At 42.5% G+C, this 23,710-nt stretch overlaps 1 protein-coding gene across 3 annotated transcripts in view; it reads right to left on the bottom strand.

Moving 5' to 3' along the window:
• Window positions 1–23,710, bottom strand: part of LOC144693794 (uncharacterized) — a 456,645-nt gene that overhangs the window by 319,359 nt on the left and 113,576 nt on the right. For all 3 annotated transcript variants that reach the window (XM_078563834.1, XM_078563835.1, XM_078563833.1), the window contains exon 7: window positions 11,435–11,500. In XM_078563834.1, the coding sequence (XP_078419960.1) occupies window positions 11,435–11,500 (66 nt within the window). The remainder of the gene's footprint in view (window positions 1–11,434; window positions 11,501–23,710) is intronic.

The following is a 23,710-nucleotide window of genomic DNA, read 5'->3' as shown; positions in this document are numbered from 1 at the left end:
TGTTATAGGTGAACTCAAAGGCATGTAAGGATTCTGCCAACCAACACCCTGAGATAGAACCACATTTGGTCAGTACTGACACTGTCCTTAGGCCCCTCATTTTCTTCCCTTGATTGACTGTTCCCACCACCCCTCCCCTCATCACACCCAGGATGTCAGCCCCTTCCCACTTCACTCCCCAATGCCTCCAAAACTCATCCTCTGTCCTCCCCCGGATCCATCTTCCACTCCTCCGTGCCCCTGACCCTACTCCCCACACCTCACCCCTCCCACCCTGGCCAGTGCTGAGCCTCTATGTAAGCTGCCATTCTCCTGCTCCCCTCCCTTGTGCTGTCGAGTTAAACAGGGAAAACAACCGACTTTATACATAACTACACCAAGCTGACTGGTGCATGCCACTTATAAACAAACGTGAACTGAGTGCCATGAGATTCTTGTGTGCTGCCCAGTTCATCTTGAAGTAGTTAGAAAAAGTTTCACACTACTGAGTATTCATGGCATGCAAATGCAAGTATGAACCTGCTACAGGCCAGCATGAGGCTTAACATGCTGCAAACCCGCCACTGTGTCTTTATCTCTCCATCTCAACCTGCCATCAGGAAATTGAAATTTCAGATCCCGCCTAATTAAGTCACCCTACACGCCACGTTTCCTGCTCTTGCAGGCTCCATAAAATGCCCTCCGCTTTGATTCTGCAACCCATATGAATCATTTATACTGTTAATGCAGTTTTACGACTCTTTTAAGACTCTGTGGCTCCATTTCAAGCTTAGAGATGGATCATTTATTGTTCAGGTTTTTCACTATCAACCCTAGCCTTGTAAGACAAACACAGGCTATCTTTAAAGTGTAATAAACCCTGGCTTGTTTGAATTGCATTTACTTCAGGGTTGCTTATCAGTTTCACAATCAGATGGCCCCATTTTATACAGTTACAACTTTAATTCCGAAAACTCAAAGTTATATCTTAAAACATATAAATTATAGAACTAGAGATATTCACAACACGTTAAATCTGTGCCCTCTGACCATCAACCCTTCAGCCATTGGAAACTGTTTCACTTTATTTACTCTAACTAAAGCTTTCAGGATTTTCAAAAGCTCTATCAAATTTCCTCATTGCCTTCTCTGGTCTAAGAAACACAATTCCACCTTCTCCAGTCCAATCACATAACCATAATCCCTCATTTCTAGAATCATTCTAGTAAATCTCTTCTCTACCCTCTCCAAAGCCTTCATATTTGAATGTGCGGTGCTCAGATTTGGACACAAAACTCCAGCTGGGGTGACACTAGTGTTTTATTTGGGTTTAACGTAACTTCCTGGCTTTTGTAGGAATCATTCTAGTAAATCTCTTCTCTACCCTCTCCAAAGCCTTCATATTTGAATGTGCGGTGCTCAGATTTGGACACAAAACTCCAGCTGGGGTGACACTAGTGTTTTATTTGGGTTTAACGTAACTTCCTGGCTTTTGTAGGCTATGCCTCAATTTATAAAGCCCAGGACCCCATATGCTTTATCAAGTGCTCTCTTAACCTGACATTCCATCTCCAAAGACTTGCATATATGGGCCTTCCCGTCTCTTTGTTCCTGCACCCACTTTAAAGTTGTGCCATTTAGTTTATGTTATCGCTCCTCACTCTTCCTACCAATGTGTATCACCTTACACTTTTCTGCATTGAATTTTATTTGCCATGTCTGCCCATTCCACCAGCCTGCCTATGTCCTCCTGAGTTCTAATACTACCTTCCTCACTGCTTTTTATTACACATCTAAATTTCATGTCATCTATAAAATTGTTCCCTGTACCCCATAACCATGTCATTGATGTATTTTAAAAACCATAGTGATCCTTGTAATGAATCCTGGGGAGCACGATCGTATACCTCTGTCTATTGGAAAAATAGTCATTCACTGCTTTGTATCTGTACTCTAATTTTGTAGCCTCTTTTATCCCATGGGCGTTTTGCGAACAAGGCTAATATATATACACATATATACATATAGCCACCCTCCCTGCCCTTGCTGTTGACCCCTCTTCCCACCACTGGCTGGCGCTCCCATTCCTCAGAACCCCATCCCACCCCACTTACCTGACTCCAGAGGATCCATCACTGATCCTTTGCATAGGCCTCCTGGTGGAGCTGCCAGTACTGGAGACATGCTGGCCTTGATTGGCCAGCCACTCTCGGAGGCGGGATTTCTACCCTGCTGTGGCCTTTATTGAGTCGAAGGCTCATGCTCTCAAGGTAATTGCCTGATTACCTTGAAATAATGTCGGGTCTCCTGGAGAGAAGCGACATAGTGCTCCCATCTGTTCTCCAACCAAAGGCTGGGATCTCCATTGAACAAACTGCCCAATGTTTCTGAAAGCTTCCCTACCACTGACATTAAACTGACTGGCATGTAATTGCCTCATTTATCCTTCTCCCCATTTTTTAATATGCGTGTAACATTTGCAATCCTCCAGTCCTATATCACCATCTAAAAAGAATTGGAAGATTGTTGCCCCTATCTCTGCACTTTCTATACTTGCTTCTCTCACCAAACTAAAATACATCCCATCAGAACCGGGTCCCTATCGGCTTTAAGTACTGTCAGCTTTTTTAGTATCTCTTCTTTATCTATTTTTATCTCATCCAACATCTGGACAACCTCGTTGTTCAGACTAGCTTTGGATAACTTTTTATCTTTGGTCAACACCAATATAAAACACTCATTTAAGTATCTCAGTCATTCCTTCTGCCTCCATGAATGGTTCTCCATTTTGGTCACTAATCAGTACCACCATTCCATTGACAATTCTTATATAGTTAATATTCTGACAGAAGATAATGGATTCCCTGGAACCTTTGGCACTAGCACAAAAAAAAACTCACCAGTAGGAATGAATTGGTCTGAAGTTGTTGAGCTCAACTCCTCTACATTGGGTAGACTAAACATAGTCTGGGTGACTGCTTTGCAGAACACATTCGCTTAGTTCGCAAGCATAACCCAGATCTTCCAGTCACTTGCCATTTCAACACACCGCCTTGCTCTCATGTCCATCCTTGGCCTGCTGCAACGTTCCAGTGAAGCCCAACACAAACTGGAGGAACAGCACCTCATCTTCTGATTAGGTACTTAATAGCCTTCTGGACTTTACATCAAGTTCAACAACTTCAGACCATGAACTCTCTCCTCTATCTTGACCCTTTTTAATCCAAACATTTTAAATTTTTACTTATTTTTTAAAAAAGTTTTTATATATATATATTCAACCTTCTGTTATGGTTTTTCCCCGACCCAACCCCTCCCCCACAGGGCCATCTGTCACTTGCTTCTATGTTCTGCTATTAACACATTCTTCTCTATTACCTTTATGCCACGATTAGCACCTTTGTTAGTCTTTAACACCGCCATTAATACTCCCTTTGTCTCATGTCCATGACATCTTTGTCAATCTCTCCTGAGCTCTCAGCTATCCCTAACCTTCTATTTTGCTCCACCTGCTCCACCCCGACCTTAAACAGCATAAAATCCATCACATTTCTACTTCTCTTCAGCTCTGAAGAAGTCATACAGACTAGAAACGTTAACCCCATCAATGGCCCGTTGATACATGCATGAATTGCAGTCTGAATATGAATATGGGCAGAATTTTCCCGGAATTGTGGTAATAAGTGTGGTAGTGGCAAGGTAAAATGGAGTCCTGCCCGCCAACAGAAACAGCGGGTCTCGAACCCGCCACATAATTTATTCACCCCCGCAAAACACGCCATTTCCATGGCGAGTGGGCTCTCATTTGTTGCATCATGCTGGCTGCCATCTTTAAAAGGCAGCTTCCAGACTGGCGCTCATCGCCACCAGCTCACCACCGCTGCCCCGGAGACATGGCCAGCAAAGGCAAAAAGACTACAGCCCCCCGCTTCAACGACGGGTCCCTTGAGCAACTGCTGGATGCCGTGGAGGCCCACCAGGATGTGCTCTACCCCTGCTCTGGCCACGGGATGGGCAGCAAAGTCACCAATCCAGCTTGGGAGGTGGTGGCAGCAGTGGTCAGCGCAAATGCCCTGCAGAGGAGGACAGCCACCCAGCACTGCAAAAGGATGAATGATCTCCTCCGTTCCGCCAGGGTAAGTCATTCTTTTCATCACTCCCAACTCACACACTCCCAAACCCATCACACACCTACAGGCAAGGGACATCACCATTCACTCTCTCTCACACACCGTCATTGTACCCATCCCGTTTATGGGACCACTCAGCACCCACACAGGCCAGGCATACATATCATTTGGCCTGGCAGGCGTCCTGATACACTCTGCCCAGCTCTATCCATGCAGGACAAACTGGCACAAAACAGGAGGGAAAGGTCACAGACAGGTGGAGGAATGCCAGAGATCAAAGTTCTGACAGAATTCAAAAACAGAGTCATCCAGCTGGCTGGTGATGACTGGGACTGGTCCTGTGCTGACGTTGAGGTCAGTGCTGCTCTACCAAGTGAGGATCCAGCAGTGCAACATCCACCAGACAACCATGCTGTGAGTGATGTGTCCTCTTTCACAGGCCAATGCCATGCACTAATTATCTCCTTTGCTCTCGCAGGCACATCTGCCAAACAGCTGACAGAGTCCATGACCCAGGGCTTCCAATCAAGCTCCTAACAATGTCTCCCTGCTTGTGGTTCCTTGTTCTGATGAGCAGTGTTCTTGTTACTCAGATGTGAAACCTTTCTGCACAAGATAAAAAGCAGGTGTCTCAGTCCAGGGCCTCTTTCCTGTGCACCATGCAGCCTTCAGGCCACAGTGATGGTCCAGCCTCACACTCCCCAGAAACATTCCTGATGCCTGCACCTCAACAGTGCTGGTCATTGCTGCCAGAAAATTAGCAGGCAGGCACCACAGAGTTCTCTCATTCTCTGTGTGCTCTCAGGACCTTTAAGGCGGGGTTGGCCCCCATCACACCAGCATCTGCGACCAGTGTTGCTGTGCACCAGCTCCTGAAGGGCTGAGGTGCTGAAGGCGGATACAGCATCAGATGCATCTAAAGTTTCATGGCTGCATCTCTGAGATGGCCCTGATCATGGAGCGCATGCGAACTGCCCTTGGCCAGACAGGAGTCAGACATTCTCAGAGGCTATGTGAAGATCTATGGATGTCACTGCATGTTGTCTCATCCTCCTGCGATCAAGTGACAATTAGGGCCTCCACTGCATATCCATGACAGGGGCATTCTCACAGAGGGTATTGGCGCTGCCATAAGCCAGGCTGGAGTCAAACATTCACAATTGCGATGTGAAGATCTATGGGAACACCTCACTGCATGTCGTCATCATCCTCCACAAATCTGGCAGCTATGAGACCCTCCCGAGTGTGCCTGCCTCATCTAGCCAGAGCAAGTGCCTCATCCCTATCATCGTCACTACCGAGGACCCCCTCACCCTCATCCCCGTCGGCATCTTCCTCACCCGAGGAGACCTCTAGCTCCACCATCTCCTCCTCAGTCAGCTCCTTTCCCCCGTTGGAGTGCCAGGTTGTAAACGGTGCAGCAGACAACAATGATGCATGGCGCCCTCTGTGGACTGTATTGCAGGGCTCCACCAGACCGGTCCAGGCACTGGAACCGCATCTTCAGCATCCCGATGGTCTGTTCCACTAAGTTACGAGTTGCTATATAATCCTCATTATAGCATCGCTATGCTGCAGTCTGAGACCTCTGCGGGTAGCCCTTGTCCCCAAGCAGCTAACCCTGCGGCCTCTGTGGGCCCTGGAAGACTGCAGAGATCTGCGAGCGACTCAGGATGTAGGCAATGTGCACACTCCCTGGAAATGTGTGCAGGATGCATTTCAGGTGGTCGCATACCAGCTGCACATTCAGTGAGTGGAAGCCCTTGTGGTTGCTGAAGTCCACTGAGTGTAGCAATGGAGACTTGAGCGCCACATAAGTGCAGTCAATCGCACCCTGCACCTGTGGGAATCCTGAGATCAGGGTGAATGCAATGGCCTTTGCATCCTGGCTGTTCCAGTCCCAGGTGAAATGCACAAAGTTGTGTGCCATGGAGAAGATGGCATCTGTGACCTCATGGATGCATTAGTGGGTGGCAGATTGCGAAATCCCACAGAGGTCACCTGTGGAACCCTGAAAAGAGCCACTGGCATAGAAATTGAGCGCCATGGTCACTTTCACAGCCACTAGCAATAGATGCCCTCCATGTCCCCTTGGCGCCAAATCTTGCAGTAAGTGGCAGATGTGAGCCACCACGTCCCTAGACATGCACAGTCATCGGCGACACTGGTTCTCTGTCATCTGCAGGAATGGCAGGCGGCATCTATAGACTCTGGGTGTCGCTAGGCACTGACCAGCCACGGCTCACTGTCACTCCTGGGCAGCGTGTGCGGGAGTCCCTGCTGCCCCTTCTTCATGAGGTTGCTGCTCATGCCTTTGCACAGCCAGGAGCCTCAGTCGCTCTCTCCTCCATCTTTTATGGTCTCTGTTGGCCACGAGGCATACAGCCAAGTCACCGGGATCCATGATCCTGATGTGTTCCTCCTGCAGCATGAAAGAGAGATGTGGTTATCATGGCTGCACTTAGCCATGGCCCTGTGTGACCTCCCTTTAACGCTTCCCAGAGAGTGCTGGTCACCCCTCGGATGGCCAGAGGTGAGTGTGCTGCATGGCTGCCCTGTCAGCCTGCAACATGGGGGACACTGGTCCAAACCAGGATGCTGAGATTGCAAGGGGCTGTGAGCGCCTCCAGCAGAGACTGCTACATGGCCAGCGTTGGCGAGGAGATTGTACAACATGTGCAGTCCAACTGCTCTGGTGGTGGACTCGAAGTCTGTGGTCTAGGGGGGCGGGGGGGGGAGCGGTAACGTATGGAGTGCTTGGTGACCCTTTGATGCCTCCACGTTGCTTGCGTGGGCAAGCAGGCTAGGCCCAGCCCCAATCATATCACTGTGGCTGTGTCACATCTGCTGCAGAGGCATGGTCAGTTTATACAGGTGCCCCTAATGCATGGCCACTTCCCTCGCTTACCCTTACCCCCATCTTGTTTGCCTGTGCACGGTATGCAGCGCCAGGGCAGCACTTGACCCAGCCCACCCCTCCACCGACAACATTTTCCTCCGAACACTCACCAGTCGCCTCCGGGGCTGGCCAGCAGTTGCCCCCAGGGCCAGGCATCAGTTACCCTCAGCGCCCGAGACCTGTAAACAAAAGGTAAGCTGTGGAGAACGCTATTGCTCACTCACTTCCCCCAAAGTGAAGGCCGCCAAGTGCATGTCACCTACGTGCTGTTTTGAAAGCAGGCAGATGTGGATGGACGATACAGTGGGGTTCCAAGAAGCTGGTGGGATGGCTTTTTAATTATATGCTAATGTATTACAATTAGCTCCCTGCCGACCGATGGCGGGAAACGCGGCCCACCGTCAGTGGGCTGAGCTGTCGATCGCGACCTGCCTCAATGCCGTCTGAAGCAAGTCATGCCATGTTTACCGCGCACGCCATCTATCACGCCCACTGCCAGCGGGCTCCGAAAATTCCGCCCTATATCACCAGCTGCAGCCTGGAAAGAGGTAAAAAAAAATTGAATGCTGAATTTACTTTCACTGTTACATACAACGCAGAGCAAGCTTAAAGTGTGAAACAAAAACAAAAAATGCTAGAAAAACTCAGCAGGTCTGACGGCATCTGTGGAGAGAAAGACAGAGTTAACGTTTCGAATCCGGACTCGCAGCATTAACTCTGTCTTTCTCTCCACAGATGCTGTCAGACTTGCTGAGTTTTTCCAGCATTTTTTGTTTTTGTTTCAGATTTCCAGCATCCGCGGTATTTTGCTTTTATCTTAAGCTTAAAGTGTGAGTTGCAGGTCTTTGTTTAACAGGCTGCAAGGCCTGTGACATTCTCTCTCGACTCCGATTGCACTGCTGCCCAGAATATTGGAGGCAGGTGTTTCTGATGCGATGGACCCTGGAGAAAGGGGCAGGTCACCTCTCGGATGGCCAGAGGGGCGTCTATGATCAGCCCTCATCCTTTGTGGTCTCCCCAAAACACCAATTACAGGTCTCTAGAGTCTCCCAACCTGTTGCTGCTGCTCTTCTTCCAATCAAAGTAGCAGAGTTAGGATGACTCACAATATCATACATACAAAACAATGTAATCAGAAATTCCCCAACCTTCAATAGGCCACAAATAATGTATTAGCTCTGTAATTAAGCATAAATCTTGGGTGTAGGCAGAGGGGGAGGGAGGAGAGAAATTTAAACGTAATACTTTGGTGCTTGACAAATGTGCTTGATTTATGATACCTGAAAAGGTTACAGTAACAGCTTCCAATTATCAACTTTACCATAACACTGACCTATAAAAGAAATATTTAAATATTCTGTTTAAACTGTCACAATGCAATTAAATTGAGGCAATTACTCAGTACAACTGAGGTCATTGGTCAAAAAAGATGGTGTGTGCATGAACTTCAACATGTAGTACTTCGAAATTAGATGCAAAATGGGCATCAAACAGGAATTATCTTAAGATCAATGGTGAAAAAATGGTATTTAAATAATCATGCTGAGATTTTAACCACTGAGTATCATAGCCTGCCACCCGTAGAACAAAAAAAAGCCAGGCTTATATAGACCATATAGTTAAGTCTTGCTCACTGGCCTGTCCTCATCAAGTGCGAGTTTACAGCAACTCCTTGCAGCTAATATGAAAAGCATGGAGGAAAATAAGCAGGAAAAGAAGATTTGCATTTTTGTTGTGCCTTTCACAACCACAGGGCACCTCAATATTTTTCAAGTACAGTCACTGTTGTAGCGAGATGAGCAATATAAGCAGTCTTCAAATTTGAAAAAAATCAAAATAATTAAAACCTTTCCATTGTTGAAGAATCACAAGTGGTGACCCACAATATTGCGTCTATGGTGAAAACGTATGTTTATATTTTACTTGCTTTCTATAGTATGGAACATAATGATGATAACAGATAGGTGACTACCACAGTGAGTGCTGTTTGTGGAGTGTCCTACCACTACTGATGCATATTGGAAATTCAGGTGTGGACTTGAAAAAATACCCATTATATTAAGGCCAGAAATTTTCACAATGCAAGTACAAATTGAATGAGGGGAAAACAATCAAAGGCCGAGGATCACACAAGCATTGAACCAGTGTCAACTGTAATAATTCTAGGTACACACAGAGTCTTAAAATATTAAGAAACCTCCTAAGAAACTTCCTTATTTAGAACCTTTTCAATAGATTACAGATAATAAAAATATATATATTTAGAAGTGAGCACAAAAATAAGATTCAATTATTTTCATAGAATTCAACTCATAGCCAAAGTTAAAAATTTGCAGCATTTGTGTTCTACCACAGGTTGGCTGTAATGTAACATTGCTGTGAGGATATTCCTCTTTCTGATTCCATCTATTCACATAAGCAATAAATTGCAGCAACTATAGGAAGCAGGGGCACTCCATCAATGTTGTCACGGAGTTGCGCGAAATTCCCATAGCTGTGTAAGTAGTCCAAATTCAGCACCTGTACAAGAAGTCTGGTCAAAAAGAAAAATCAGCTTCTTGATGTACCCTTAAAGATGTGTTCTAAGAGAAACCATCTCATGGCATGATGATAAAGAATGGGATAGATTATTATTGTACTGCAATACGTGGGTGGAATGCAGAAAGGATAATTTGGTAGGGAGGGTCCTATCAGTAACAGAACTCACCTGATTCTCTTTCCATTCAAATTAAAGGAAACAAAATTCAGCAGGTTCTGTAAGGAGCATGCAATCCTCCCTTTCCTTTCTGTGCTTCACCCAGGTGATATTTAACTCCCTGGGTGTAAAAACAATCATCTATCCCAATGTGTTTTAACAAGCTAATTCCAAGTTACGTTTAATATTCACATAAATTAACTGACTGAAATCTTAGTGCTTGTGAGAACATCAATCTCTCATTGAATTTCTGCTCCATTCTAATTGACCATGTAGCAAAGATTTTGAAATGAATCCAATGTTATCCATAGTGAAATATGTACTATTGTTTCTTAAAATTTCATAAAGGAGTTTAAGTTTCTATTAAAGACCAGAGGATCTATAATTCACATTTGAGTAGTGTCTATAATGAAAGAATTAACGGGGCTGTTCTTTGGCTTCCGTGTGAAGTCAGCATAAAGTCAACAGAGTGGCCTATTGCCATCTGCCCAAAGCCAGTATCAGAAGTTCTGAACCGTTTTCACCTGGGGCCTCAGTTAAATGCTGCCAGTGAGCTGAGGACACAAACTGGGCTCCTCAATGCAGCTTCCCAGTTGTTGAGCCAATCAATAGGTCAAGCCTAGGGCGGAAGGGAGACAATTCCACAGAATGGCCTCGCATGCACTGACAGTGGCCTGAAGTGTTTGAGTAGAATCAGAAGAAGCACTCTTGTTTCTCCTGGTCCATAAAACAAAGTTAAACTTCCCTCTCCTGTTTTCTGAGTGGTCTCTAGCTGTTCCATCAAGTATCATTAGTGAGGTCAGTCAACAGCCGGTATTTTTGAACCTGAAAATTGCAATCAGATTCCTACCACAGGCACTGGACCCTGATTTGCAAAATTTAAGCAGTCCCCATTAGTAGCAGCCAAACCCTTGGCACCAGTGGGGTGGCAGAGGTGCCACATCCCCAATCAAATGTCAACTGATGGCTCTGCTTCTCAGTTAAGAAACCGGCAGCTGACAGTTTAAAACATTCTCGTTGTGGCAGGTTGATCCCTGTTTCTGAACCCTCTTTATATGTATATTAAATGTAAAGTTGCCTTTAGAAGCAAAGCAGGGCAATTTGTTTATTTAACTATGCTTGCCCAATTACACTACCAATAACACATACACACAGATGAAAGCATAATTAGTAGGATAATTTGCCTACTGTAGTGCCTCTAGCATTTTGTAGATTACAGGAATTGAACATAAAATGTAAATATTTTTAAGATACATGGAGAGGTCATTTAGCCAACAAATTCACTAATTTTAACTATCCCCACCCCCGCTTCCATTCCAGATCTTTTTCTAATTCCAAGCCCATTTCTGAAGTTTCTTAAAAGATAAGGAAAAATAATTTTTAAAAAACTTTGAGCTTTGCTTCAATGCTGCATTCAGTGGGAGACAAAGCTGCACTTCCCAACTTCAGGTACAGCATGAAAATTGTAGCCTGGACTGACAGATTAAATCAACAGCAAACACAAATATTATACACATTCTAATCTCAAAGACACACAAAACAATTGAGAAAGTATTTTAAATTGCACAACAAGGTCATCAGATGGCTTTGTCCTGGGCTATTCTTTTTTTAAAAAAAGTATGCTTTGATACTTTCAAACAAAATGTAATGAGTTATCAAGTCTTAAGAGACAACCAAACAAAAATGATTAAAATGTGCATTTACTTTGTGTATAAATTTACTTCCACTCACCTGATCTGCAAAAGCTCAGCAAAAGCTTCACTACCAGCCAAGACATAACTGATTCCAACTGAAATGCTGCAGGAAAACAGAAAAATAAATTAAAGGTAAATATTTTGTTCAGTTATCAAATATAAGTTTATTGTGATTTCAATGTAATGCTTCAAGTTTTGCAGACCGTTTTTCAGATGGTTTCACAGGTACCAACCCGCCCCCCCACCCCCCTTCAGAATATTCACGATTCATGTCAGAAGATCTGTTAGGGTTATTTGAACTGTTGTGGGAGTCGGGAGGTTAGAAGCTGAGGAGGACTGCAAATTCCCCGCTCACCACAGCATGAGGCCCACAAGATTTACATATGTAGGGCTTATCTGCGTAAGTACCAATTAATATCCCACACAAGTTTGGTGGAAAGCAGCATTTATCCACCATCTAGCAGGGTTTCAGTTGACAAGAGACCTTAAGGAATATTCCCAGGCAACTCATGTAAGTTGGTGGCTTATGGGGGATTGGGGGGGTGGGGGGTGTCCTGCAGTCAGGAGGGAGCAACCCAAAGCAGGGGTGGTCCAAACTTTTCTTGCAAAAACCGGAGGAAACTAAAAAAAAAAGCCCGGCCCCCCACCCCAACCTTTCTCATCCTGTGTCAGCCCCAACTCCTCTTGCCTCCACTATGGCTTAAAGGGGAGACCACAGCAGCTTTCCAGAGTAGGCCTCCAGTTAATATTGCAGTCAAGCTTCAATGATCTTACTGTTAAGTAACAATATCCATTAATTATCTGCTATTCAAATTGCTGTGACTCTGTCTCCAACTATTTATATCTACTAATAATCTGTATTTTAAAAAAAATATTCATTCATGGGATGTGGGCATCGCTGGCTAGACCAGCATTTATTGCCCCTGAGAAGGTGGTAGTGAGCTGCCTTCTTGAACCGCTGCAGTCCATGCAGTTTAGGTAAGCTAAGTGGTCCATCTGGTTTAATTCCTTATTGACTTCGTAGCGGTTTGATAGAACTGAGTGGCTAGGCCATTTCAGAGGGGCAGTTAAGAGCCAACCTCACTGCCGTTGGTCTGGAGTCAGATATCCTTCCCTAAAGGACATTAGTGAACTAAATGTTTTTTTTACAACAATCTATAATGGTTTCTTGGTCAACATGGTCATCATTAGACTTGTCGTGGTGGGATTTGAAACTCGGTCTCTGGATTACTAGTCCAGTGACAATGCCATTATGGTACCGCCTCAGTGCTTCACAGATGATAATTTAGATTTTGAAGTTAAATACTTTTTAGTGCATGCTTTGCTATCTGACTTCAATTTTGGTAATTTGGCAAGGAAGGGTTAATTCATTCATTAGGTACCTTGTCGGTATCCTGTTTGAGGGTTGGTAAGGTGAATTCATATTTAATCTGAATTGTATGGTTTAAAACAGCTTGGAGAGCAAATCTAGGCATCGCTCACACTAAGTTTAAGATGTGCTTAAGATTTCTCACTGAAAAGTTAGGATGAAGGGTTAAAGATTTTGCTGGTTCCTTGAATATATTTGTCAGGCTACCAAACCCCAGGATTCTTACGTGGTATACCTTACAAGTCTTTGTAATGCATTTCAGGTTAATGATCATTATTAAAACAAAGCTAAAAATAACAAGCAATAACATATCATTATCATCATTTCAATATACAATGGTGTTTCCCAGGGATTGGTGTTGGGAACACTGATCTTTTTGATACATAATAATGACCTGGACTTGTGTATACAGGGGATAAATTAAAAGTTTATAGGTGGCATGAAACAGTGAGAAGGGTAGTAAGAGATCAACAGATTGGTGAAATGGGTAGACATATGGCAGATGAAATCGAAAACAGAGAAGCGTGACGTGACACAGTTTTGTCAGAAGAATAAAGAGAGGTGATATAAATTAAATGGTATAATTTTAAAGGGGATGCAGGAGCAGAGAGACATGAGATTGTACGGATACAAAAGGTGGCAGGACAAGTTGAGAAGGCTGTTAGAAAAGTATGTGGGATCCTTGGCTTTATTAATAGAATGAGAGAGTACAAAAGCAATGAAGTTAGAGTGAACCTTTATAAACCATATGGCACAGCTGAGTATTGTGTTCAAATCTGGACAATTTAAGAAGGTTGTCAAGGCCTTAGAGAGGATACAGGTGAGATTGACTAAAATGGCACTAGGAAACAGTGACTTCAGTTATGTTTAGAAAGTGGAAAAATAGGGGTTGTTCTCCTTAGAGCTAAGAGGTTAAGAAAAGATTTGATGGAGGTTCGTAATACCATGAATGGTTTCATGAAACTTGTGCCAGTGGCAGAAAGTTTGGTAACCAGGGGACACAGATTTATGGTGATAGACAAAAGTAGTAGAGGTAGCATGAGAATTTGTTTTTTTAAATGCAGTATGTTGTGACCTGGGATGCACTGTCTGAAAGGGTGGTGAAAGCAGATTCAATAGTAATTTCAATAGTAACAACAGGGAATTGAATACTCGAAAGGAAAAAAATACAAGGCAATAGGGACAGAGCCAGGGTGTAGGACTAATTGGACAGCTCTACCAACGAGCTGACACAAAAATGGTGGGCTCCTGTACCATATTATTTTATGATTCTATCATTCTTTGATTCCATCCTGCATGAGGTAGTCAAATGGCTTGCATCACAACAGAGAAACATTTAAAGAACCACTCATAATGAGCATTGCCAATAGAAACTAAACACATTCTGGACTGTAATGGATTCCACAAGGGTACCCATCTAGGTGGTCTTCAAATATCAACATCTGGTTGTCTTTTCTGAGATTTAAGGAGAAGGCTGTGCATAATCACAAGGAGCTGGATGTACAAACCTCAAGCAGCTATCTTGGATCAAGGTGATGATGACTGCAGCATGTTGTCGATTCACCCTCTCTGGTGCAACTCTTAAAAGTTTTGGTGCCTTTTGCCACATGGCACTTCTTTAATGCTGCGGTCTGCTGTCACTAATATGTTAATTTCACTGATGGGTTAGCATTTGCCAGTTGCAACATTTCAATTATTCCAATTATCATCTTAAAAACAAATGCAACATTTATTGCCTTAACTTTGTCAAGTGTAATTAAACATGGCCACATTAGCACGAATGCCATATGCTTTTTTAAAATCTGTAAATGTAGTGTTACTTAGTCAATTTGTTTGGTGCCAATTCCCTAAACCCTACCACCATGAAAACCATGTACTAGAATATGGAATATATTAAGTTCTCCTAACTTAAGATTGCCATATTATGCTTGACAGCAAATAGAAAGTGAGGTTTCACTGTTAATTGAGAGGAGAAAAAACACATCATAAAACAACTCCTGCCAATCAATTGTGGAATAACATTGAGGGGTAATCCTAAAGTGACCGACGCCTCAGTGCCATGGCAATTTCCCAACTTAGGAGATGTTGCTTAGCCCCTGTAGCAGAGCAAATGTTAAAAAAGGGAATAGTAGGGAATAGTGCTAAAGTGAAATTAAAATGTATGATGCCAACATTAACAGTTTCCAAATATTTTAAAAGGTGCAAGAGAATTGTATGTTTTGTGCTGTATTAAGATGTTTTGTGCCAATTTATTATGCTACTCCTGTTATATAAAATTCAGTGAAACTGCTGAAGAAAGCAACAAATATGATAGTTGCATCCATCCCAGGGGAGACTTAGGGAAATGATAAACATCTACACTAAAGATTGTGCCATCTGTCAGCTGCAGAAAATCCACACTTAATGAACTGAATATCGATTGCTTTGGTGGAGTAGAATCTTGTTTGAGAGTTTGTAATGATTCTAGGCAGGAATTTTTTTTCTGGTTTATGAACTTAACGCAACAAAAGAGGTAATCATTTGGATATTATCAGTAAAAAAAGTAATCAGCACATATTACCAGTAAAATAGATCATTTCCAATTAACTTCTCTTCAATAATCTCAATTTGAGAAGATGGAATGATAGGGGCATACTTGACTATTATCTTAAAAAAATGCTTGCAAGGTCAGAGCTCAATGAGCTTGGCAGGAAATGCCGACAAAGAATTTTATTGCTGATATGACTGCTATGTTTTCATTAACCTTTTCTCTACATCAACAAATCAGCTGCAGTGTAAGTCAGTAAAGCCCAGCAGGAGACTCTGCAATGATATTTTGAATGCTGACAGGGAAGCCGTAAAATTTTATTGCAGGTTTTTGTCATTCTCAGCAGGAAAAGGTGAAGATGCAGCAGATATGCTGGTGTCAGATATATTGAGAGAAAAATTGGTCAACATCTTGCACCCGTTCTTTTGGATGTGAAATGGACTCTGAGGGACCAATTGAGGCAAAGCCCCACATATTAGCGGGCACGGAAAATCCCGCCTGTGTTGGGCACGTTTGGTGGTGTGAACGAACAATATGGTGCAATCGGTTTTACAGCGGCTTGAAACCAGTTTGCGATCGTCCGCTTGGCCCGCCAATGGCACAGGCTGCCATCGGACATCGGGAACCTCATTGTAATGCATTCTCATATAATTATTAGGCCAGCCCGCTGACGTGTTTCACAGCAGCACATAAGCATCGTGCACCTGGCAGGCTGCACTTCACTCAGGACTTCAAAATTTGTTTGCTTATCTTGCTTCGGTCAGCACTCGCAATCATCAGCGCCAGGCTTCACAGACAGCACCACAGCACTTTTAGGGGAGCTCACGGCAGGTCTCCACCTACCAGATTAGCCATATTTAGGTGGCTTTTCAATGGCTGCAGGGCTAGGGCTTGATTGCCGAAGGGGGAGAAGTGGCCTCAGGCAAGGGAAGAGGCTGCAGGATGAGAGCTGTACTGGGGAAGGAGGGTAACCCAGGGTGTGTGTGGGGGTGGGGGGGCACATGTTAATCTGTGTAAGTGGCCTCAAGCTAATGAGGGCTGAGGAGACAGTCTCCAGATGAGATGAGGCCAGGTGGACATGTGAGGGTATGTCTGTGAGAATGGGTGGTGATGTCCCTTGAGTTGGCAGTGAGATGCCAGTGAATGTATGATGGGCTTGAGTGTGTGAGTTTAGAGTGATGAGATGGTTGCCATACCCTGGCCACACAGATGAGATCATTCATCCTCTATCTGCATTGGATGGCCAACCTCTTCTGTGCAGCATCAGCACTGACCACCACTGCCACTGCCTCCCAAGCCTGGTTGGTCACACCGCTGCCCATCCTGTGGCCAAAGCAGGGGTAGAGGACATCGCGGCAGGCTTCCATGGCATCCAAAAGGTGTTCCAGTGACATGTCACTAAACCTGGGGGCTGCAGTCTTTTTGTCTTTCATGGACACCTTTCCTGGTTGGAAGCACTGATATGTGCGCACACATCTAGACTTTAAATATGGCGCCCAGCATGATGAAGCGGCGAGGTGATGGCGTGGCAGGTGAATGAGAGCCCGTCTGCCATCGAAACTCCATGTTTCCTGGGAACACGTAACTAATGCAGTGGGTTTAGGATGATATGGTGTGAAAACCCGCTATTGCAGCCGGTGGATAAAATATCATTTTACCCGCCCACTACTGCACTTAATGCAAATCTTGGGACGATTCTGCCCATAATCTCCACACCCCAGCTTCTCCCAAAGAAGTGTGTTTGGCTGCCAGAGTTGCAGCTGGTGACTTCCAGGTGCTCAACATGCCTGTCCAAAATTGATGGTATGCTTCGTGAATATGCTTAAAGGGGGCCTAACACCTGTTTTAGGACTCTACAGCCAAAAATGGCAAAAACACAGCTTTTCATGAACTAACCAGCAATCTTAATGGAGGCCACCAACGTTAGGGTAAGTTTGCTTCTTAACTCACTGTTGAGCCAGATGGAACATGAAAGCAGAAGCCCCAGAGGAATCATCTAAATGGCAATTAAGGCCATTCTCTGAGGTTTCTGCTGAAGTGATATCTGGAGATTAGAGAGCTCTTGTGCTAGTTGAACTCCAGAGTGTTGAAGTACATAGCAACAGGAGCAGGAGTAGGTCATGTAGCTCTTTGAACCTGCTGCACCATTCTGTAAGATCCTGCCTGAACCTATACGTCATCTTCACTTTCCCGAACTACCTCCAAATCTCTTGATTCCCTTAGTGCCCAAAAATCTATTGATCTCAATCTAGAATGTAGTCAACCACTGATCATCCACAGCAATCTGGGGTAGGGGAATTCCAAAGATTCACAACCCTCCAAGTAAAGAAGTTTCTCCTAATTTAGTCCTAAATGTCTTGACCCCTTATCCTGAGACTATGATCACAGCCAGGGGGATAGTAACTCGGCATCTACTCAGTTAAGCCCTCTAAGAATTTTATAGCTTTCAGTTAGAACACTTCTCTTCCTTCTAAATGTAGAATATAGGCCCATTCTATTTAATCCCTCCTCATAGGAGAGCCTTTCCATCCCAGGAATCAACTTGTTGCACCCCCACTATGGCAAGTATATCATTCCTTAAGCAAGGAGACCAAAACAGTACACAATACTCCAGGTATGTTCTTAATTGTTTGATAAACCTGCTTGTTACCTTAATGTGATTCACATACAAGAATCCCCAAATCCTTCTTAACTTCAACATATATTATTGGAACATAGGAACAGGAGTAGGCCATTGACCTGTTGAGCCTACTCCACCATTCAATTAGATTATGGCTCAATGCCACTTTCCCGCACCTACCTTAATGCCACTTTCCCACACCTACTTCAACGCCACTTTCCCGCACTATCTCCATATCCCTTAATGTCATTAGTCTCCAGAAATCTATTGATTTCTGCCTTGAATATGCTCAATGATGGAGCTTTCACAGCCCTCTGGAGTAGAGAATTCCAAAGATTCACCACAATCTTGAGTGAAGAAATTCCTCCTCATCTCAGTCTTAAATAGCCTACCCTGGTTTTAGTCTCTCCAATCGGGGAAACATCTTATCTACATCCGTCCTGTAAGAATTTTGTAAGCTTCAATGAGATCATCCCTCATTCTTTGAAATTCAAAGGAATACAGGCCCATTTTCTGCATTCTATCCTCATAAACCAATCCCACCATCCCAGGGATTAATCTGGTGACCCTCCATAACAAGTATATTTTTCCTTAGATAAGGAGGCCAAAACTATACACAATACTCCAGGTGAGGTCTCACCAAGGTGCTATACAACTGCAGCAAGACATTGTTACTCCTGTACTCTAATCCCCTTGCGATGAATGCCAAGATGCCATTTGCCTTCCTAATTGCTTGCTGCACATGCATGCTTTTAGTGGATCACAAACAAGGACACCCAGGTCATTTTGGACACCTGTATTTCCCATCCTCTCTCCATTTAAGAAATATTCTACCTTTATGTTATATTCCATCTGCCATGTTCTAGCCCATTCACTTAGGCTGTCCATGTCCTCTTGAAGCCTCCTCAGATCCTCCTCACAACTTAGCTTCCCACCTAGTTTGGCATCATCTGGAAATATTACAATTGATCCCCACATCCAAATCATTTATATAGATTGTGAACAACTGTGGACCAAGCAGTGATCCTTGCGGTACCCCACTACTAACCGCCTGCCACCCTGAAAATTATCCGTTTATTCCTACTCTCTTTCTGCCTGTTAACCAATTCTCAATCCATACTAGTATATTTGCCCAAATCAGATGCACTCTAATCTTACTTACTAACCTCCTGTGTGGGACTTCCTGAAAATCCAAAATACACCACATCCAATGGTTCTCCTTTATCAGTGCTACAAGTAATATCCTCAAAATACTCCCAATAGGTTTGTCAAACATGATTTTCCTTTCATAAATCCATGCTGACTCTGCCCAATTTTACCATTCTTTCCCAAATTTCCAGTTATTACATGTATATAACAGATTCTAACATTTTCCCAACTACTGACATCACACTAACAGGTTTGGAGTTCTTTGTTCTCCCTCTTCCTCCCTTCTCAAACAGTGGGGTTACATTTGCTACTTTCCAGTCCTCAGGAACCTTTCCAGAATCAATAGAATTTTCAAAGATAACCACCAATGCATCCACTATCACTCTAGCCACCTCCTTCAACATTCTGGGATGAAGCTCATCTGGTCCAGGGGGTTTATCAACCTTCAATCCAGTTAACTTTTCAAGCACTACCTCTTCACTAATACTAATTTCTTTTAGTTCCTCAGTTTCACAAGTCCCTTGGTCGTCTAGTATTTTTGGGAGATTTTCTGAATCTTCTTCCAAGACATGCAGATGCAAAGTAACTGTTTAGTTTCCCTGCCAATTCCCTGTTCTCCATTATAAATTCTCCTATCCTCATCTGTAAAGGGCCCACATTCGTCCTGGCTAATCTTTTCCTTTTCATGTACCTAAAGCAGCTTTTACAGTCCACCTTTATGTTCCTCGCTAGTTTGCATTCATATTCTCTTTTCCCTTTCTTAATCAGTTTCTTGGTCCTCCTTTGCTTGGCTCTAAATGGTTCCCAATCCTCAGGCTTATCACTTTTTCTGGCATCCTTATAAGTCACTTCCTTTGATCTAATGCAATCTTTAACTTCTTTCATTAACCATAGTTGATTTACCTTTCCTTTTGGGTGTTTTGTAGATCATATAGTATTCCTTTAAATACTAGCTATTGCCTGTCTACCATCAAATCTTTTAGTGTATTTTCCCAATCTACCACAGCCAACTTGCCCCTCATACCTTCATAATTTCCTTTCTTCAGGTTTAAGATTCTAGTTTCAGAATAAACTATATTGCATTCAAACATAATGCAAAATGTTATCATTTCTGAAGGCTCCTTTATAGCAAGGTTATTAATTAGCCCTTTCTCATTACACATCACTAAATCCAAAATAGCCCAATCCTTAGTTGGCTCCTCAATGTACTGCTCTAGAAATCCATCTCGTACGCATTCCAGAAATTTCTCCTTCACAGCATTAGCTAATTTGGTTAACCTAGTCTATTGTAGTCACCCATCATTACTTTATTGCCCATATTACATGCATCTCTAATTTCCTGATTTATAGTGCCCAACATTACCACTACAGCTCGGTGGCCTATAAACAACTCCCACCAATATTTGCTGCCCCTTGCTGTTTATTAGCTCCACTCAAACTGATTCTACATCTTGATCCTTTGATCTAAGATCCTCTCTTATTAATGTATTGATCTTATCCCTTAAGAGTGCTACCCCAGCTCCTTTTCCTTTTTATCGCAATGGCAATTAAATCATAGCCATTTATCTCATTTGTGCATTCAAATCATCAACCTTTTTGTGAATGTTATGTGCATTCAGATAGAGTGCCTTTAATTCTGCTTTTTTAACATTATTCCCCATTCCGATCCTATTTGATATTTGCCAATGCTTCATCTGTCTTCTATTTTTGCTTCCTACTTTTCCACTTCCTTTTACCAGTTTCCTTGAATCCAAGCTTCCTCTCAGATTCTATCAAATCCTCCCCAACAGCAATAGCAAATCTCCCTGCGAGGACGTATTAGTATCTCACTTTCTATAAACTATTCAGCTTTTTCATTCTTCTTACCAAAGTGGATAATATCACACTTCCTCACATTAGACCCCAACTGACACCTTTTTGCCCAGTCTCTTATCTTGTCTACATCCCTTTGCAGACTTTTTGTGTCCTCCTCACCACTTATTTTCCTACCTAGCTTTTTGATGTCAGCATTATACTCCGTCTCCTCATATAAGTCATTAATATACATTGTAAATAGCTGAGACCCCAACATTGATCCTTGCAACACTCTACACCCTGCCATCCTGAAAATGGCTTGTTTATTTGTACTCTGATGTTGGTCCATTAACCAATCCTCAACCTGTGCTATTACCCCCAATCCCATGATTCCTAATTTTGTGTAACAACCGCCTGTGTGGCACCTTGCTAAATGCCTTCTGAAAATCCAATTATTCTACCTCCCCTGTTATAATTGGCTAGTTATATCCCCAAATATCTGAAATAAAGTTAACATAAAACCACATTGACTCTGTCTAATCATACTCTGATTTTCCAAATGCCTTGTTACCACATCCTTAATAATAGATCCCAGCATTATTTTCCTACTTCTGATGTCAGGCTAACTCTCCTATAGTTCTGTTTCCTTTCTCCATCCTTTCTTAAATAGCAGTGTTACATTTGCTACCTTCCAATTTACCTGGACCGTTTTGAAAATTATGGAAGATCAAACCAATGCATTCACCAACTCTGCAGCAACCTCTCATCTGGAATCATTAATGGAATTTGTCAGCTTTGAGTCTCATTATTTTTTCTAGTACTTTTCCTTTACTAATATAAATTCCATCAAGTTCCTCACTTGCATTGGACTCTGGGTTCCCAACAATTTCTGATACAATCATTGTATCCTCTAGCTTGAAGACAGACACAAATTATTTGTTAAACATCGTTGTCATTTCTTTATTCCCCATTATAACTTCTTCAGTCTCCACTTCTAAGGGATACATGTTTCCTCTCACTAATCTCTTGTTTTTACATTCTTGTATATTTGTTATATTTTTTGCTGGTTTACTTTCACATTCTATTTTCTCCTTCTTGATCAATTTCTTGGTCACCTTTTGCTGATTTAAAAACCCTCCCAAGCCTCAGGCTTAATTCTCTTTTTGGCAATACTAAATTTGTTCTTTAATCTAATCCTATTCTTATTTTCTCTAGCTTGGCATGGCAATATCACTTTTTCAATGGATGTTTGGTTTCTCAAGGGGATGTATATTAACTAAAAATGATGAACTATTTCTTTAAATGCTTGCCTTTGCCTATCTACTGTTGTATCTTTTAATGTTATTTCCCAATCTACCTCAATAAACTCACTCCATAACCTCCATAATTGGCTTTGTTTAAATTTAAGACCCCAATTTCAATACTTAATTACATCACACTCAAGTTAATATGAAATGCCATCATATTATGATCACTCTTCCCTAGAGATTCCTTTAATATTAGATTACCAATTGCTCTGTCTTATTGTACAGCTCTTGATCTAAAGTGGTCTGTTTCCAATAGGTTCCTTAACATTCTGTTCTAGAATTTACTGAATAAAATAACTTCACAAAACATTAATAAGTATATAATGAAAATATGAGTTTGTCTATCTTGCTCTACATGAGTTTCTTGCTGAATTATAAAAGTATGTTATAAAGAACTATCATGTGAAATTTAAATTCAAAAAACATCTTAAGTTTATATTATTTTCATATAATTTGGATGAACAAAACTGTAAATACGTTGTTTGATAAGCAAAAAAACAATTTCAGATTTAATTTTAAAATCTGTACAGAGAAATATAAATTGATTTCCATTGCACAATAATTGTTACTGAATGTGCAGGTAGAACAACCATGGATTTATTCTTTTTTTTTGTCTCCAGAAGAAGTTTGATTTTTGAAATAGGGTTTAAACATTAATAATTTAAATCTGAAACTTTGAACAGTTTTTTAAATCCATTCTGCAGCTTGTTTATTGCATGCGTTGAATGGTTATTCTTGGTGACAACTGACAATTTCTAGAATTTTCTTCTGATATAATTTATCTCACAATAAACTATAAAGCTAATGGTTCATGTTATTAGGTTGCACATGCAAAAAGCCTTAGACTTTTTGACTTAACTGAAAGGGGGTGTGATTTACTTTGTCTAAGTTATTAAATACTTGTTAATTGTTTATTTGCTAAACTTTGTAAAAAAAAACTAAATCATGAATACTAATAATCTGAATAAAGAAAATAACTCAAGTGGAAAGGGACTCTTAAAATAGTATATGGAAAGAATCTCCCAGACATATGCTGTGAAATTCTAACTGCATTCACTCAAATGTAGTATCCAGTGAATTGCAGGCACAGTGTGAAATCAGTGGGAATAATATTAGCTGGAAGCAGAGTCTTTTAAAGAGGCTGAAGACTTCAAATATTAATAAAAACACATAACTTTACAGGGCACCTTTTCCACTCACTTTCCCACCCTGTTGAAACTTAAAAGCATGGAAAATTTATCAGGGAATTGTGCAAACAGTTTACAATTTTTCATTGAATAATATGAATGGATGAAAAATGGTGGGTTGCATGCAAATTTCCAAATGTTTCCTAAAGGTGAGGCTCCGTATTGCAAGTGCACAGATTGACAGTTGGGAAGTGCATGGGCAGGATCTTCTGGTCAGCGAGCCGGGGGTGGGGCCCGCTCACTGACACGTAAAATGATGTGGGATGACGTCGGGTGGAACTCCCGACGTCACCCCGCGTCATTTCCATTTTCAGGTCGGCGGGGGCACAGCCGAGTCAGCTGCGTGCCTGCCGACCTGTC

This window comes from Cetorhinus maximus, chromosome 19, assembly GCF_964194155.1.
Source record: "Cetorhinus maximus chromosome 19, sCetMax3.hap1.1, whole genome shotgun sequence".
Lineage (NCBI taxonomy): Eukaryota > Metazoa > Chordata > Chondrichthyes > Lamniformes > Cetorhinidae > Cetorhinus > Cetorhinus maximus.
This window is presented reverse-complemented; position numbering and strand designations above follow the sequence as displayed.